Genomic DNA, 18209 nt, shown 5'->3' with positions numbered 1-18209 from the left:
CGTTACCCCCACCCTCTTCCCTTTGGTGGCTACCCCAGAGCGGCGGCGTCCTAGTTTAGTTCACATCACATCAGAGGCGAAGACAGGGTAGGGCCTGAACGGGCAAGTCCCACCCAAGTTCTGTAAATTCCCACTCAACAACGCTGTATGGGCATTTACAGATGTTAATGTCACTGCGGTGGGCCCAACAACATTACCTTCAGGCCCCACTTGTTAGACGATCCTACCTACGCCTCTGCATCCCATTGCCTAGTCCCACCTTGAAATTGATACACAGCCATGTTTCATTGCCCTTATTGCAATACTCTGCCGTCACCACCGCCCCCTTCACATCTTCCCCTTGCAGGCTACCCCGTACCAGCGTCATCCTAGTTTAGTTCACATCCTGAAACCTTTCCCACTTTGAATTTGCCATCCTACCCTGTTGTATTACCTTTACATGGCCTGCTCTGCCGTTACCACTGCTCCTTCCCCTTGCTGCTATCCCAGTGTCAGCGTCCTCCTAGCCCTTTTCCTCCTTCTCATGTCACTCTGCTGCCTTCTTTAACCTACCCTTGTATCTACCTCCCAAATCCTCTAAAGCTTCCTTGGTGCCCATTGTCATGCATGCCAACCCCGCCGCCACAAGTGCTTTGATTAGGTGCTTCACTATCCGTCTAGTAGTTTTGACCATTGTTGTGGAATATTCCTTAAATTCCACACTTCCATACCTTTCCCCCAGTCATTTGCCCTGTTTATAACAGCAAATTGCCGCCCCCCCTTTTGTTTGCCTTCTAGAGAGACTACTTTTGGACCCTCAACCAAACCTACGCTGATAGCTATCTTAGACCTGCGCATGTCCCCACTGCCTGGCCCTCCCCGGCCCCACAGTTACGCCGGCCAGAGAACTCCCCTCCCCTGTATACACTTACCTTGGAGAGAAAGGGATCCAACTGGAGCACCCTACGCTAAACACAACTTGGTACTAATATGCCCCATCCACCCCTGAATTCACGCCTGCATGCCTTTATTTGTGAAACGAGATCAGCTCCAACCATCCCACTAAACCTGTGGGGGACTGTTGCTGATGTGCCTGAAAGGATAAACCCACGTTTTGCAGTTGTGCACCATAGACCATCTTTGGTAATGGTAATGTTTATATATAAAGTGCCCATACACAGACAAAAGTTTAAAAGCACTCAGGCAGGGTGGGGACATGGGAAAAAAAGAAACGGTCGCTCAGAGCCCTTGAAATTCTTAGACGATAATAGTCTGCACAGGCAGAGTTAGTGCATATAGTAAATGCACAGTTGAGACACAGCAAATAGGCCCAAACAGCGATTCTGCAGTTCTTACCAAGTGCATTTAAGGGTGAGGACAAGGGAGAACAGACAGACGATCTTCCGGCACAGTGCATTCGAACATGCTCATGCTCAGGAGGTCACAGGGTGGGGAGCGGGGTCCAAGTACACCAAGTGCACCCAGTCAGTGTAGACTGGGGTAAGTGCAGAGAGAGCCACCACTCTCCAGAGAAATTCCGAAGTGCAGCATAGATGGGTGGGGTGTAGGGCCCTGACGCAAGTGCGAGAGAGAACTGGCATGGGTGTCGAGACCTGGGAGACTCTGAAGTACCCCAGGCAGCCAGTCAGCAAAAAGCTGTAAGGGGGAGGAGGGAGAGTGAGAAAGAGCAGAGAGCTAGATTAGCAGGGAAGAGGGAGAGAGAAGGAAGAGGAGAAGAGGAATGTCTCAAGATGAAGGGCGGCAGGGAGGCTGTTCCCAAGGAAGGTACCTGCTGAGGATGAGGATCTCCCTCCAAATCTCTGCTTGAGGCCAAGGATAAGTCTCACGGTTCTGTTCTGGATGAGTTGCAGAAGGCGCAGGGCAGAGGCGGGGAGGTTGAGGAAGAGGCTGTTGCAGTAGTCCAGCCTAGAGAGAACCAGAGCTCTGGAGACAGTGAGCTGCTCTGGGAAAGTCAGAAAAGGTAGAGTACCTCTGAGGAGGTGTAGCTGATAATTAGATTTTTTAGAGATGTCTGAATTGTGGGAGAAGGTAAGAGTGGAGTCAAAGACGACCCCAACTCATCCTAGTTGTGCATTGGGGTAATATATATATATATATATATATATATATATATATATATATATATATATATATATATATATATCTAGAGAACCATTTCCTTAATATTAGAAATTTGTGGTGCTAGCGCGAGCCTTTCACCCTCCCGTACATTACACTAAATTGCTGTGTACTTCTTGCCATGTTCCCAAATTGCCAACCGCCAAGGGGAGCCATTCCCGGTTTAAAACATTATGAATTCAAATGCATGCACATTTTAATACACTGAGAGTGGGCTTGAATGGATGTCATGGCTTCACAAGTCACTATCCCAACTTGCAGTCTCTCTCGTTCCACCCAGACAGATGCAGGGATCACAACATTCAGAACGGGCACTTTGTATCAATTTTTCCAAGGCCGTTCACTGGCATCTGACTGACACCCCCCAACCCCACCAGCCTCTCTAAGGCAATGGCTTGGTGCCAGACTCACTCCATCCCTTTCATCCCTCAAAAAGCCCCAGTCCCACAAGCTTCCGGAGGCATGTGAGGGCCTCGGTATCAAGTCAGACCCTGCCCTTTAGGCATCATTTTTATGAAACATAACCTTGACATGGCATTTGACACAAACTGGCCACCCTGGGCTCCACGAGTCAAAGGCTCAAGACATGACTGGTTGTGCCTCCTCCCTAGAGGCCTTCTGAAGGCAAAAGCCTGATATGTGATGATCGTGCTACACCCTGACCTTACAAAGAGATCGGCCTGACATAACGCGCTTCAGCTGGACTGCACCCACCATGACTGACGCTATCACATCCTCTCGTTCACACTACCAGGGTGTGCTGTGCGGAATTTCCTTTTTTTCTACTTCTTTTTCTTTTCCTACTCTTTAGCTTCGCTGACCACTGCCTCATTTAACACAGTGTGCCATTCAAACCTTGAAGACTGCAATGCATTGAGGGTTCCAGCATCTGTAATGCATGCCTCCCAAAACAAAGTACAAATCAGGGACTCTGACAGGAACAGATAAGGAAAAAAGGAATCCCAGGAGGGGCAATTTAAGCTGTAAAGTTGCAATGTTTTTCAAAGGCCTAATTTCATCCCAGTCCAAGGAAGTGTTCAAGACCACGAAACCTCACAAATAAATGACTTTGTTAGCCTAAATAAGGAGCTTATTTGGATCCAAACTTTATTTTCTCTCTCTCTCTCTCTCTCTCTCTCTCTCTCTCTCTCTCTCTCTCTCTCTCTCTCTTTCTCTCTCTCTCTCTCTCTCTCTCTAAGACATTTAGATGTTGCACTGTGTATGCACTGGTAGCTTACGTGTGCTGGATTAAGGGTGTTTATGTATTTATGTAAACATTGTGAATGCTGTCGCAGATTTGTTTTAATACATTGTATATGATTTGCGAAATAATTTGGATTAATGTAGATTGTGACATCATACATGGTACTGAAAGGGTTGATTAATTCAATAATCAAATAATTGAAGTATAATTTTTCAAGAAGTTTCAAATAATTTTCATCAATTGGTCTCATCTAACCCACATATTTTTTTGAGATGCTCGAATAGGGTACAGCTGGCCAGTCGCTGACTCTGCATGTCCAGGTACTGGGCGGTACAGGCGGTGATCAAGAAACACAGGTCAGGTAAGACTGGGCCTATTTGGGGCCAAAGGGGTCTGTGTTTGAGGTTCTTGTGTTGAGGCTGTCAGGCACTCTTGCCTCTGGCGTTAGGCTATGCAAGGCCAAAACGTGCTGAATTTTCTGGGAGCAGAGCATCCTGGAGGTGCAGGAGGAGGGAGTTCCAACTTCACTGTTACCTCGGGTCTAGAGAAGGTTGACATCCGCTGATCCCAGCTCTGCTTCACCTGCAGATTCTGATCTTGGACAGATGCCGCAGTGGAGCTTCCTCATAATCAGCTCCAGATGGAGGTGTCTTCTCAGCTGCTTCGGGATTCGTCCCAGTGATTAATACCTGCAAGGTGCTGATTCCCCTATTTTATGAGATTATTTGAGTGCATATGTATGTTTCAATCACAATCAGGCAGCCTGTCAGATATTCTTCCCGGCCAATCACACAGGATGTGAATTCAGCCTTAAATCCCAGACATCCAATCCAGTCCCTGGCCAGATGTGGTCTTGCCCACCCCCCTTCCTGAGCAGACAGTGGCCATGGCCATAAATGGCCACATTGTAATATTTTCATGCCAAGGAAATCAATTTTGGCTTTGGATATCCTCTGCGATTTCCAAAACAAGACTGCCACCTAGGGGCTCTTGGCCAGGCCGCAAGCTGTACATTCCTAAAACGAAATATCACCACCACCATTACACCACTATGGAGCAAACACAGAGATAGTTTGGCAAAGTTACTCACAAAAGAACATACAGGGTACCTTTGGGGCACTATTTTCTGAGAAGTTGCACGCCTGGCATGGCCGGGTCACGTCTCTAGTGAGACCCTAGGGTAGGACTGAGTTGAGAAAAAAGTTTGGTGAAACAGTTCAGGAAAAGCAAAGCACTCATGGTGCAGGGGGGTTACTCCAGATCTACAGCCCATGACTGTCTCCAAACAAGCATGAATGGAAGTCACTCCTACTGGATGAGCGGCTGGTTGTGGCTGTTCCCTCTCCTGCTAGCACTGCAGTCCCAGTAAAATGATGGCCACCATTCGGCTTCATTGCATTTGCAAAGTGTCAGAAAAGCAACTCAGGTTGGGCCGTTTGAACAGTGGGCACCGCCAAAAGCCTGGTGTAGATTTTTTTGTTTGCCTTTTACATCAAAGCAGGGGTGAAAGTGAAAAAAAAGGAATTAGTGGTACCCTGGCTGCATCCAAAAAGGAGGCCGTGGGACGGTCGGCCGGATGGCCGGGAGGGCAGGAGGGGTGGGGTACGGAGTGAGGGAGTGAGCAGGATCACAATCTTTGGCTCAAATAGTTGGGTTTCAAGGTCTACAGTAATAATGTCTTATAGAGTTTACTTACAAAACACACAAATTGCATATTAAATCCACATGACAACATTCAAATCCTTAAAGCAACATGTTAAGCCAAAAGAATATCCTTGTGGCTTTAACTTTCACATTCTGAATGGTCAAGTACAAGTCCCAGAATGCAAGATAATGCCAACCTGAAATATCTTGTTAAAACCAGAATACATTCAGTGATTTGAGACATGTAATAAAAGAACTTGTGTAATAAGCAAACATAGCATAGATATGTGAGATTCTTTGTCACAAACTTCCAGCTCGCTGTTATTCATGATGTTGAAAACATTTCATTAGTGACTTAAAGCAACTTAATTGTTTTGCATATCAAGATAGTAGACATCGTGGATATAAACACATCTTTAAACGGGTGCTTTCTGTTGCTCACTTTAACTAGTACAGATTTGCAAGGTAACTGGTTCTTTGCGAGCTGTTTGAGCTGGAAATGCTCCATCATGCATATGCAAGGCTCTGCCACTGATAAAAGAAATGTGTTTGCAACCGGAGCACCTTAACGACCTGCGAGCCACAGATGCTGTGCACGTGTCCGCCCAGCTGAGACTTTGGAAACTGGCAGTGCTTGAATGTCCGGCCTAAGCCGATTCTATATTGGCTCAGGAGAAGGACAACGCGTCCTGGACCTGTTTCTTGAGCCTTTCAACTAAAGGTACGCTCTGTAAAAAGCAAACAAACTAGTGGCACAGCGTACCTACCATCTCTGCATCAAAGTACAACACAAGAGCAGCTTCAATGGATGTTCAAATAAGGGCGAGTAGAAGGGGTCCATGAACGGGCAATCAGGGAGGTCACTGAGGAGGCCTCAGTGAATGGTGTGAGCTTGAAAGGGTTGAAGAAGGCCTCAAGGAGCTGTATCATGAGAGCTTGCCACATCACCTTATAACGCCAGCCTCGGATCAGAAAACATTACAATCCCAGGAGGCCATGTTTGTATGTAGTGAGTTTTAGAATGCGAACACTCTAGATTAAGAGCCCACAGTAAAAAGTTACACAACATGGCCACTATAAGGAGAGACTATTAAGGGTACACGCAGAATATGTGAGAGAGGGCCAACAGAGGAAGGCAGGGAGGGAAATATCGTCCCAGTCTTGGGTACGCAGAGTCCACTCTTTGAGATGTTCTTTCAAGAGCAGCGCCTTCGGCCTTTTCTCAGTAGCAAGAGGGGCAGTCGCTGTCAGGCAGAAAGCTTTTCCATATTATCTGGGTGTCACGTGATGAAGACAGCCAAGGCGCTCTCCAATGGGAGGGCAAGGACACACCCTGACTCTTAAACCTTGCATACAGGGTAGGCCTGGGGCGTAACATTTTATTGGGCACCAATGAAAAAGTGGCCACAGTTGCAAATGGCAATTCATTCCTTTTGTGACAGACCCTCCCCCGCCCCCACCTATCTGCTCCCTGGTCCCATTATCTACTCTAAATGATGTATAATCTTCTGTTTTAGGCAGAGCGTTGTATGATGTGCTGTGTGCTGGCTTTCTCCTGTCGACATTTTGTATCCCAGCGTTCTGTGACTGGTGCTCAGACCCACAACATTTTCAAGAGAATTGCTTAGCAGAAGGACTTACTTTAGCAGTACACGGGCTTGGGAGTAAAAAAAAACAAAAAGGGGGGGGGTGAGGATTTGGGGCTTGCTCTGTAGAAACCAGAGTGTACTCCTCCTAATGCGCATGTTTCTGTATGATCCAAGTTCTGGTTCTTTCTCTCTGCATGCATTTATTACATAATATTAATAAGGTAACATAGTGCTTAAAGATGAATTCCTCCTGATTCTAAGTGCTATATGAATAGCTATTACTAGTACATCATTTACTGGGACTAAATTTATAAACCTCGGTAGGCTAAAATGGCTCTCCCGAGCGTCGCATAACCCGCAAACTATCCACCCAAAGCTCCATGCGTTATTGGCGTGTGTCACCGCACATGCCACCATGTTTGCATTGTTTCTTTGTCGGTCCCAGCTTCTGCAAGTGTCAGTGTAAGAGAGACATGCACACGAGTTTTAAAATGCAAAATGTTGTAACAATTTAATCAGATTGATTGAATATTGGTAATTTGTCAAATAGAACAGGACAGCTTTACTGGGAGTCCAATTACAGAATAGACACAAAATAACCATTAACCCATGTTAATCATTCCCTAGATGCATAATCACAGCTGGAACCAGTCCCTGAAACAAATAGGCTGTTTATTCACAAGCAAGAAAAGGGGCGGGGGGTGCTTTCAGAACTCAAACTATGACGTCAGTGCAGCAGAAAACAGGGGGCTGCAGTGAGTTGAATGTCCAAGAAAGAGTTCAGGCTTCAGTGCTTAGGAGAGCGAGAGCCCCAGATGACTCTCCAACCACTGGCAATGGGGATTTCATGCCACTTTGCTGGTGTCCCATTGATATGATATGATATGGTATTTGTAACGCGCCTATACACAGGTGTTTCAAGGCGCGACGAGGCAGGGAGGGGAGGAACAAGGGGAGACAGACAACGATCCTACTAGGCCAGGTGTCATTCAGATCGCGCAAGTGCAGGGGTGGGGGAGGGGGAAAAGTGCAAGGGGAAGGGGTGGGGGGGAAGTGCAGTACAAGGTAAGTGGCGTAAAGTAATAAATAAATAGGGCCAGCTGGTGGCAAGTGCAAGGTAAGTGCAGAACAAGTGCTGGGGAAGGGGGGGGCTGTAGGGATACAGAGACAGTCCCGCAGTGCAGAGGGGTTCCAGGGCATCAGTGCAAGTGGAGAGTGGCTGGGCCCAGGGCCGAGGCCGTTTAGAGAGGTCCAGTTGCAGGATCAGTGCAGTTTCAGTGAAGAATATTAGCTGTTTAGCAGGGGAGAGGGAGAGAGAAAGCAGAAGCAGAGAGGAAGGTTTTGAGGTGCTTCCGGAACCGGAGATGGTTCTACTCGAGTTTCAGGGAGGCAGGAAGGCTGTTCCAGAGGGAGGCCCCTGCCGCGGAGAGAGATCTACCCCCAGCTCGTTGCTTCGAGAAGCGGCTGACCCTGAGGTGACCCATGTCAGTCCAGGTGGGCATTACAGGCAACGCTCCAGGTGCCTCGGGCAATGGGAATGCCACACGATTCTACAGGTGTCTTTGGCGAAAACGGCATTTCATGCAGTGCTACGGGTGTCTCAGAGGATCAACATTCCACACGGCTCCCCAGGCGTCTCAGAGAATGCTGCATGTGTCTCGTGCAATGGGGTCACTTTCCAGGTGTCTCAGAGCAAGGGGATTTCATGGCACACTCCATGTGACTCCAGAGCGCCACATGTGCTTTTCACGTGTCTCTCACGTTCAGGTGGCCCTCCATGTTTTTAGGGCAGTACTCATTCTATGCTCCCCCATTGGCCTCAGTGTTCTTTTGCAGGACACTGGTCCTGCCATGCAGTGCTCCAGGTGCCAGGTGAGCCTTTAGGTGTGCCAGCTCATGCATTTCCCCAAATTCCACCAGCAACACGGTGTCCATCTCAGAAAATGGGAATGCCAGGTTTGGTGGGGGTACCGGCAAGAGGGGCTGAACGATGGCTGGGGCAGGCAGTGCTTCACTTAAGCCACTTTTAGGATGTTTTCAGTCTGGAAAAAAGACAAAACCCTCAAAATAATAGGAGCCAGAAAGTCCAAGCCTTCCATCCATTGCACAGTGTTTAAAATCTGGCTTCCGGTTGGGGATCCTCAAGAGCGCACTTACACACCTGGATGCTATTTTCTTCCTTGAACCTCTCTTGGAGTACCTCCCCACCGCCTTTATCCAGATGTCCACTTTTTGCAAATATACTTGCCACTTTGTCTTCTGTTTTGTTCTCCGAGTTCAAAAAGTAAAGGTAAGAGAATTCAACACATCGTCTGACTTACTGAGTTGCATTTGGCGCGTCATTGTGTTTATAGAAAGAACTGTGTAACAGACGTGTATGCATCTTTTAGGAATATGCTTTCTTTTTTATATGATTTGCTATGACAATTGATGTATTAATTGCGCTTGCTTTAGTTATTTATAGCATGTTTATGGTTAAAACAATAGTTAACTGTACTTTTGTGCTCACTGACATGATATGGCATTTATAACGCGCCTATACACAATTGTATCAAGGCGCCAGGTGTAGGCGTGTGTGTTAGTGCAAAAGGCTTATATGTTAGCCGTAGGCACTTTAAAAAAAAATACGAAAAGGAAGTGATTACAGTTTTTTTTAACTTCCTTTCCAGAGCGCTAAGGACTGGGGACTGCAGCGCTAGAAAGCTCTGAAATAAGCTACCTATACCAATCGTACAGCAGGGCAGGTCAAGTGTTCAGATGGAAACGACACAGAACACTTTGCAATTGCTTCTTGAAGCTCAAATAGTCAGGGAAATGTCCCAAATGTGCTGTGAGCTCATTCCATTGCTCCGCCCCTTAGTCTGACAAACTTTCACCCATGTGAGGCAAGGTTACATGTTGGAGTCACTAGGTTTGAGTGCTTACGTTGGCAAGAGCTACTTGTAGTTAATGGCTATACGCGGGAGCTACGGGCGAGAGCTACTGGGGTGATGATGTCCGAGGCATTTGAAAATTTGTACCAAGATTTGTTTGGGTTGTTTATTTGCTCTTTATACAAAACAAGAATGACATATGAATTTAAAATATTAATACCTTTAAAAACATCTTCATTTCATTGTTTTTATTAGTAGCTGTGTCCTAAAAATTGTCAAGCGTATCAGAATGTAGGCGACCAATCAGGACATTCACTGTGAAGCAGCCGCTGCATGATAGCCACTCGTGCTCACTAATCTGGTGTGCAGCTTGAAACATCAGCAGCACTCAGATGCTGTCAGACAGGACATGGTTCATTTCGAAAGGGCGGATTCACAGAGATAGGCAATCACATTGGCTGAGGGTGCAGGTACCTCCTTGCCATAGTGTCTGCACCTAACTGCACACCTGGCATGCCAGACATACATTCAGGGAAGTTTTTAAAATCTCTTACAACAGACTCAGCCATGGGTGTCATCGCACCCTTCACTATTGCAAGTACGTTTCTTTCTCATCAAATCGTTCGCAACTTTGAAGGATGCCTCTGTAGCAGCATTTACGTTGCAGTGTTTGGTTTACCTATTTTTTTGGATCGCAGACAGCTTCATTTGGGAGCATTATTTTCATAGTGTGTGTGTATTATTGCAAAATGTCTTTCAACATTACTCTTTTTCTGCCACTGTACTTTGGCACCATAGATTAAAGATGCACATTTTCTTTTAACGCTGGAAGTAAAATAAACATGGGTTCCCACTCCGGAGGGAAATGGTACTTCATTTGCCTTTTGTTGGATGGTGCGTCCCCATCTAGGATTTCAACAAGGATAGCAAAGAGCTACTGGGAAGCCTCAGGCGAGCTACCGGTAGCTCACGGTCTACTGGTTGGAGACGGGAGCTGTGGCATCAAGGCATGGATGAGATGATGTAACCATTAGAAAGTGCCCTCTGGTGGGCATGTGAAGCCAATTAAGGCGTTGCAGGGCAGGTGTGACATGGGGGGCATATGGAGTTTAGTCACAGTTCTGTACATTCATTTGTAAGATGTTGCCTCTCTGTTGATGTCAGTTTTGGTAGAACTGATATGGAGAGCCTTTCCATAGTCACATGTTGCCCCAACAACAGTTTTGCATTAATGCCCAGACGCATTTTGCCTGGGTAGGGACCAAATCACTTAGAGAGGTGAGCATAATAGCTATTTCTATGAACTAAAAATGCACGAGCGTGGTGACCAATTTTTATATAGTGCTAGCTTAATCGAGGGCATCAAAGCGCTGTAATAACAGAACGTGGTACTCAATTTATCGACCTCAGAAGAATGAAAAGACTGAGATGGCCCAGCCGGGATTAAAACGTGTGTCAGCAAGCTGCACATAGACGTCAGAAACGAGCGCTCAGCCCACTGTGCTATCTAACCAGCATCTTATACATATTACAAGTATATCTCTTTTGATGCTAGTAGGACACAGCCAGTTTTGCTTAAAACAGTGCTTTAGAACATTTGCATCTCATTTAAAGCCTCATATCGTGTGCAGTGTGTATTTGTATTTGTATTTATTTGTATTTATTTATTTGTATTGCGCAGCCTGCCCACGGGCATCAGGGCGCATGTTTAGAAAGGTGGTTACAAGAAAGTGTTACAGCAGGCAGTTAGAGGTTACACTGTGCCCCACCATCTTTAGAAACAGCTGCAAAGCATCCATGTGGCTGTGAAGTCCGACATTCAGGCTGAGTAAGGCATCCTGACATTACTTGGTGCATATAGTGAAAATAATGGGACTCAGAGAAGACCCTGGGTGGCACCACTGTGCACCAGTGCAGGCCTGGCTTCTAGTCCTGAGTGGGACACAGTGTTAATGTAAGCTTCTAGGGAGGCACTACACCATCCCAGGGCGTTATCAGAGACCCTAACTATTTTTTGTTATTGACATCTTGTAAGTGCTGTCTATTTTCAGGGGTTTTAGAACAAGCCCATTGTCTCTGGGCATCCCTCGAGGCCACCAAGGTTGTATATTACTTCTGGTGCGTGGATTTACGCTCTAGTTTAATTAGCTCAACAGCCACAACTTTTTGCAATGCGTGCAAGGGTAGTGTTATATAGATCTATTTGTTGGGTAAAGTCACTGGAGCATTTCGCTGGTTAAAATTCCTCTATAGTTAATGGTATTAAAAACTTCATTGTTGAAAGCTTAAATGCCTAGACCTTTTTAGATAGCACTCTGGTTGGTTTTGAGATTAGAAATAATTCACTTTAAATTGACAGTGTTATGCTCTGCCCAATCCATTTCAGTGTGAAAAGGGGTATTTGCCCATAATCATCATTATTAAAAATGCAGTGTAATGTGTGTCATTTGTAAGGCATTGGACCGACCTCTAGAGGGGCAGAGCCAGTTGGCGTAGCCTAGATTTATTCACCATGGGCATAGCTCTCTTGACCATTATCTGCCCATATACTGAAGTCATCCAACACCATAAAACACCCAGTAGAGGGGAATATTGCCAATAAGGCATCATTCAATGTGTTTGAAAACTCCATTATGCTTTGCTTTGCTTTGCTTTGCTGGAGGACATATTAGCAAAAAGGAGTAGTTTGATCATCAACAGTTACTTTGAGAAATATAGATGCACTGGTGTGAAAAGTTTAAATATGTGTTTGGGTGGTCTATCGTGGTTTCATTGCACTTTCGTCGGCCAGTAAATGTCCACTATGTAGAATGTCCATCGCTCTTTTTACGCATCTGGTTTGCGGGGGGCGTGTACCCATTCCCTACTACTATAGGGGCAGAGAGATGAGGAGGGCACGGATTGAGGAATAGGAAGCACAAAAAGTAATGCTGGCACAAGGTATGTCATGGAGGCAGTGGGCAGGTCTTGTGGGTATGGAGGTGTCCCCAATTGCCTGATATCATAGGGCCTGAGGTGTAGGAGTCACGGGCCAGCGGCCTGAGAGGCCCAATGAGTAAAAGCTGGCGCGAGGGAGGCAGGGGGTGCTCTCAAGTGTTTGGGGGCCTCCCCCTTTTTGCTGCTGATGAACAGAAAAGGAGTTAGGCCGAACGAAGAGTTGACAATAACAAGTGCCGAACAAAATGGGCACGTTGGGAATGTGGTCAGTGAAACCACATACAACCATTAGGCTCATCTTCACGGGGTCTCTACAACGAACTTCCAGAACCCTCCTATGTTTTGTGGTCCACCAACATGTAGAGGGTGGATCCGTGTCAGGGTTAAAAGGAGTCTCGTTGGCCACATACGTCATGTAATCACGTCTCGGTTACAAAAAGACCATCCAATTCGTTGCCCATTATATAGCTACAGAGGAACAAAGCGTGGAACTCAGGGGACCTGAAATGCTGATCCCTTACTTGCTTGTCAATTACCAAGCAAGTAAGGGCTCGCCATTTCACTTTATTATTTATTTGCATTTTTAAAGAAGCGCTCACACAGCCTGCGGGCATCAAGGCGCTGTTACAGGAATATTTGTGTTATTGTTTTTTTATTTTTTTGGCCTTAGTTGCATATATATAACACGGTTAAATACTCAGAGGTTTCTAAGTGCGGACCAGGGGATCCAACCTGTGTTGCTTCATGTTGTCTTTCTTCCAAGGCGAGCACGTTGTCGCTGAGCTATCCTCCCGGGATTTAGGATAATCCAGTATAAAATCCACGGCAGGAATATTATTTAGTGGTGGCTCTTATAACATAACCAGAGAAGTACTTCGGCTTAACATGTTTAAATAAGGATGTTACTTTGTCAGATTTTGCTGCATGCTCTAAGAGACATGTCCTTGTACTTAGTGTTCTGTTTAAAGTAATCCTTAACTAGCACACATGTCCTTCTCAGTGGGAAAGATGACATGTATTCCGCCATTTCTGAGGGCCCAGCAGAATAGAAAAACAAATAAAATGTAAACAAAACAAAAAAAATAGACTTTTAAAAACACAAGCTAATGACTCACAACCCTGAATCCTACCAATACATCGGGTCAGGTAGGGAAGGTTACTTTATGAAAAAAGATTATTATGGGATTGTGTAGACAACCAAATTTGAAAAAGGGGGAGTCAGGAAGTAAACACACAGCAGCACTTCCACTCCTTTCTGGCCCAAGAAGCACTAGGAATTTAAAGCTTAGAGGTATTTTGATTTATTGACTTCCAAAAACCCGACTGACTTCCAAAATATTTGACATTGGGTTTCATGACTTCCTGTTCTAAATGGTTCACTGAAGTTCTGGGTGAGGGTTTACTGAAGAGATGTGTTTGTGAGCTAAGGTCTGGCGACTGTCCTGCGTTTGTGGCTTGTGATTGTATGATGTAAAATGTCGGTGGGACACATTTGGGGGGGATTGAGAGCATTTGAACAGAGAAGGTTGTTCAGTGGGCTCTGTTAGGGGTTGCTGGTTTGGACTGGAGCTATCGTTGAAAAGAGATATATTTAGAAAATGTCTGTCCATACAGTTATTTGCTGTGGTTTCTCCAATAGAAGAAATTGGTGTTTTTTTTGGCCCTATAGGGCTTTGCTGTTTGTTGATGGAAGGTATGTCTTGGACGGGGCTATGGGACTCTCTCCAGTGAGTGACATCATTCATTGTCATGTGATTCTCAGAGAGGCTGGAAGAAATTTGAACCCTTTGTCTTCTGCTCTGGGGTCTTGCATCATACAGTGACGTTGAATGTAGAACCTCTTGGCTATGCCAGAGTATTGACCTAAATCAGAGAAAGACTGAAACTACTGAGACAGTGAAACTCAAGAAGGGATACATTTATGAATTCATTAATGTAGTTGCTCAGTTATGTACTAATTTATTTCATTAGTAATGTAGGTGGATTAGAATTTGAAGGGATTGAGGCCTTCAGAACAGACATGTGATAAATATAAAACTCAGCTTCTCAAGCTATCAATATAAACTCTCCATATAACTAGAGTGGACAGTGGTCAATAATTATCCAGCTTTCGATGTATGGCTCCTAAAGGGCTTAGCAGGACGGCTGCATTGCCTAATGCTGGTTCTGAAGTTGGCTGACAAGCAGACTAGAGGTTAGGGCCATCACAGCCGGCAGCTCTATGGCAGGTACTTTGGATCCTGCAATTGGTAATGGGACTGGGATACTGAGGCATGTTAGTGACTGGTCCAGGGGCCGGATCCCAGCACCTGATCTGTGGGAACCTAAGGGTTTGGAAAGCAGTCTAGGGTTTGAGGGCATGGGTGCAGATTTGGAGATGTTTGGCTGATCAATCTTCTGCACCCACAGCTCGGGATACATTTGTAGACTAGCTGGACGAGGTTCAACGTGGGTCACAGTCATTAGAGCAGCTGATCAAAATGGTCTAATGCATCATGGTAGTGGATTCGGGCCATGTGGAGACTGAATAGGTCACTTGCGTTGTAGTTTGCTTGCTGACTGTTGTGGTTGTGGTGGTTGTGCTTGTTCCACCATCTAGTGCAGCTGTAGTGGTCTCTGTCGTGGTGACAGTTGAGACAGGCTCTTGCAGGAAGGGACACGATGGCAGTAGTTGCTCTAATGGTACATCATAGTCCGTTTCATTTTCAACATGTGCATGCTCTGTGGTATTTCTGTAGTCTACCGACACACACCCATCTATGGTTATGGTTTGGGTAGCACAGGAACTGGAGGTGATATTTGTTTGTTTTTTTGTCTCCCTAGTGATGACTGTGATAGTTATGGTGGTCCTAGTTGTCTTCTTTATTGTTATATTGGTTGTCGGGATGCCATTTGCATTTCTGGTATCAGTTGTAGTTTGAATTTTGGTTTCAGTTTCCGTTTGAATCACTGTAAGAGTGGGTTCAGGCATTAATGGAGTAGTTGATGGAACAGGCTCTGTACTTGAACTTGTGTCAGTTAATGGTGCTATGGTTGTCATATCTGTTGTTGGTTCAGTCTCTGGTGATGTTGTCTCAATAGTTGTTGCTGTTGTTGGCTCGGGTGTTGAAGGCTCAGCAGTTGGAGGCTCAGTTGAAGATGGTTCCGCTGTTGTTGGCTCAGCTGTTGAAGGCTCAGCTGTTGAAGGTTCTGCTGTTGAAGGTTCCGCTGTTGATGGTCCAGCAGTTGGAGGGGTTTCCTCTGTTGTTGGCTCAGCTGTTGAAATTTCAGCTGTTGAAGGCTTAGCTGTTGAAGGCTCAGCTGTTGATGGTCCAGCAGTTGAAGGTCCAGCAGTAGAAAGTGGTTCTTCTGTTGTTGGCTCAGATGTTGAAGGTTCAGCAGTTGAAGATGGTTCCTCTGTTGTTGTCTCAGCTGTTGAAGGACCAGCTGTTGAAGGTCCAGCAGTTGAAGGCCCAGCAGTTGAAGGTGGTTCCTCTGTTGTTGGCTCAGCTGTTGAAGGTCCGGCAGTTGAAGGTGGTTCATCTGTTGTTGGCTCAGCTGTTGAAAGTCCAGCAGTTGAAAGTCCAGCAGTTGAAGGTGGTTCCTCTGTTGTTGGCTCAGCTGTTGAAGGTGCAGCAGTTGATGGCCCAGCAGTTGAAGGTGGTTCCTCTGTTGTTGACTCAGCTGTTGAAGGTCCAGCAGTTGAAGGTCTAGCAGTTGAAGGTGGTTCCTCTGTTGTTAGCTCAGCTGTTGAAGGTCCAGCAGTTGAAGGTCCAGCAGTTGAAGGTGGTTCCTCTGTTGTTGGCTCAGCTGTTGAAGGTCCAGCAGTAGAAAGTGGTTCTTCTGTTGTTGGCTCAGATGTTGAAGGTTCAGCAGTTGAAGATGGTTCCTCTGTTGTTGTCTCAGCTGTTGAAGGTCCAGCAGTTGAAGGCCCAGCAGTTGAAGGTGGTTCCTCTGTTGTTGGCTCAGCTGTTGAAGGTCCGGCAGTTGAAGGTGGTTCATCTGTTGTTGGCTCAGCTGTTGAAAGTCCAGCAGTTGATGGCCCAGCAGTTGAAGGTGGTTCCTCTGTTGTTGGCTCAGCTGTTGAAGGTCCAGCTGTTGAAGGTCCAGCAGTTGAAGGTGGTTCCTCTGTTGTTGGCTCAGCTGTTGAAGGTCTAGCAGTTGAAAGTCCAGCAGTTGAAGGCCCAGCAGTTGAAGGTGGTTCCTCTGTTGTTGGCTCAGCTGTTGAAGGTCCAGCAGTTGAAGGTGGTTCCTCTGTTGTTGGCTCAGCTGTTGAAGGATAAGCCGTTGAAAGCACTGTTGTTGGCTCAGCTGTTGAAGGTCCAGCAGTTGATGGCCCAGCAGTTGAAGATGGTTCCTCTGTTGTGGTCTCTAGTGTTGAAGGCTCAGCTGTTGGAGGCTCTGATGAAGAATGATCTGCTGTTGATTTTTTGGTTTCTGCAGTGGTTAATGCTGATGCTTGTGTGGTTGTGGCAGTGGGTGCCATTGTTGTTGTTGTCGTTGGTGTTGTCGGTGTTGTTGTTGTCATTGTTGTTGTTGTTGTTGGTGTTGTCGTTGTTGGGGGTGGTGTTGTGGTTGTTGTTGTCATTGTTGTCGTTGATGTTGTTGTCGTTGGTGTTGTTGTTGTTGGTGGTGATGTTGTGGTTAGTGTGGGAATCAAAGTGGTTGGAGTTATATTTGGATCTAAAATAAAACGAAAAACAGTTAATCAATAATTAACAGAGAGCACAAAATATCTGTGGCACAGATAATGACTAAGGACCAGTGGCCACTGCATTTACTATTCACCCCTTTATTGCAATCTTATATTTGACAAATTCCCAAATACCCATTAAACATTTGTCTCTGGAACTATCATAGCCTGCTTTATTCTGATCACTGAGCCGAATTTGGGTCATGATTTCTATTATTGTTTGTTTGTTTCTATTGCGGTTCTATATTGTGCTAATATGCCTCTTGGGCCGCTTCAAAGCCCTTTGAGACATTGCAGCATGATGCAATGCCAGAAGAAGGCACGATGTATACAGACATACTAAATGGAGTGAGCATCAGTTCACAGCAATATCTGTGCTATGGCCTGAGGGTGGCCCTAGGAAGGCCCAAACACAGCTGAACGTCGTGTTCTGTAGTCCAATTTCTATAGGCAAGAGAGAGTAGTCCGGATGACTCTCTTGAGCGAGGGTGGACTGTATGTTGTACATCCTGAACTGAGTATACTTCCCTGTTCCTGCTCTGATGGCAACCCATCCTTTGCGATTCCATGGGTCTTGTACATGCAGGATCCCTCCTTATCCTGTGCATATATCAGCCTGCCTCATTGACCCTCTCTAACCTGCCTTTACTTACCTCCTTACATTAATGGGCACAGTGGGTTGATCCTCAGATGCTTGTGATGTGACACAATTAGAACTGGTAGAACGGGGGCAGAGGGATTTGTGGGGGTCTGGGGGGTGGGATTGGTCAGGTCTCATGCTGATCATACACTTGACTGGCTGGTCAGCTGTCATTTAGTCTATTGTAGTCGGGGACTGACAGGCGGAATCTTTCCAATAGGTGTGGCAAGGTCTTTCAGCCCAGGTGGGTCCGGAATTCTAATAGACCCCTCAATGTCAATGCCATTGACTGTGCACTGTTTTAAATGGGGCCTTTATTTTGTAGGGGTGCCAAACTACATTTAGATGTGAACCTGTTATAACCTGGGCACTGACCTACATCTGTATCCAAACCACATTTGCATTAGAGTTTTTAAAACCATGGTATCAACCCAACTCTGTATTAGAGTATTTTTATCAAAGGTGCTGACCACATAATGAAGAATGACCAAAACTTGGATCATAGTTTGCAACATACTTGGGCTTGATCCAC

At 45.9% G+C, this 18209-nt stretch overlaps 1 protein-coding gene across 1 annotated transcript in view; it reads right to left on the bottom strand.

The window, feature by feature from the left end:
• Positions 1-14299: 14299 nt before the first annotated feature.
• LOC138503226 (mucin-2-like) overlaps positions 14300-18209 on the bottom strand; it is a 61535-nt gene continuing 57625 nt past the window's right edge. Inside the window, exon 4 of the mRNA XM_069622812.1 lies at positions 14300-17027. Coding sequence (XP_069478913.1) covers positions 14851-17027 — 2177 coding nt within the window. The 3' untranslated portion in view covers positions 14300-14850. The remainder of the gene's footprint in view (positions 17028-18209) is intronic.

Source organism: Ambystoma mexicanum, chromosome 11, assembly GCF_040938575.1.
Source record: "Ambystoma mexicanum isolate Mex_15411 chromosome 11, UKY_AmexF1_1, whole genome shotgun sequence".
Classification (NCBI taxonomy): Eukaryota; Metazoa; Chordata; class Amphibia; order Caudata; family Ambystomatidae; genus Ambystoma; species Ambystoma mexicanum.
The sequence above is the reverse complement of the archived record's forward strand: the minus strand, read 5'-3'. Positions and strand labels throughout refer to the sequence as shown.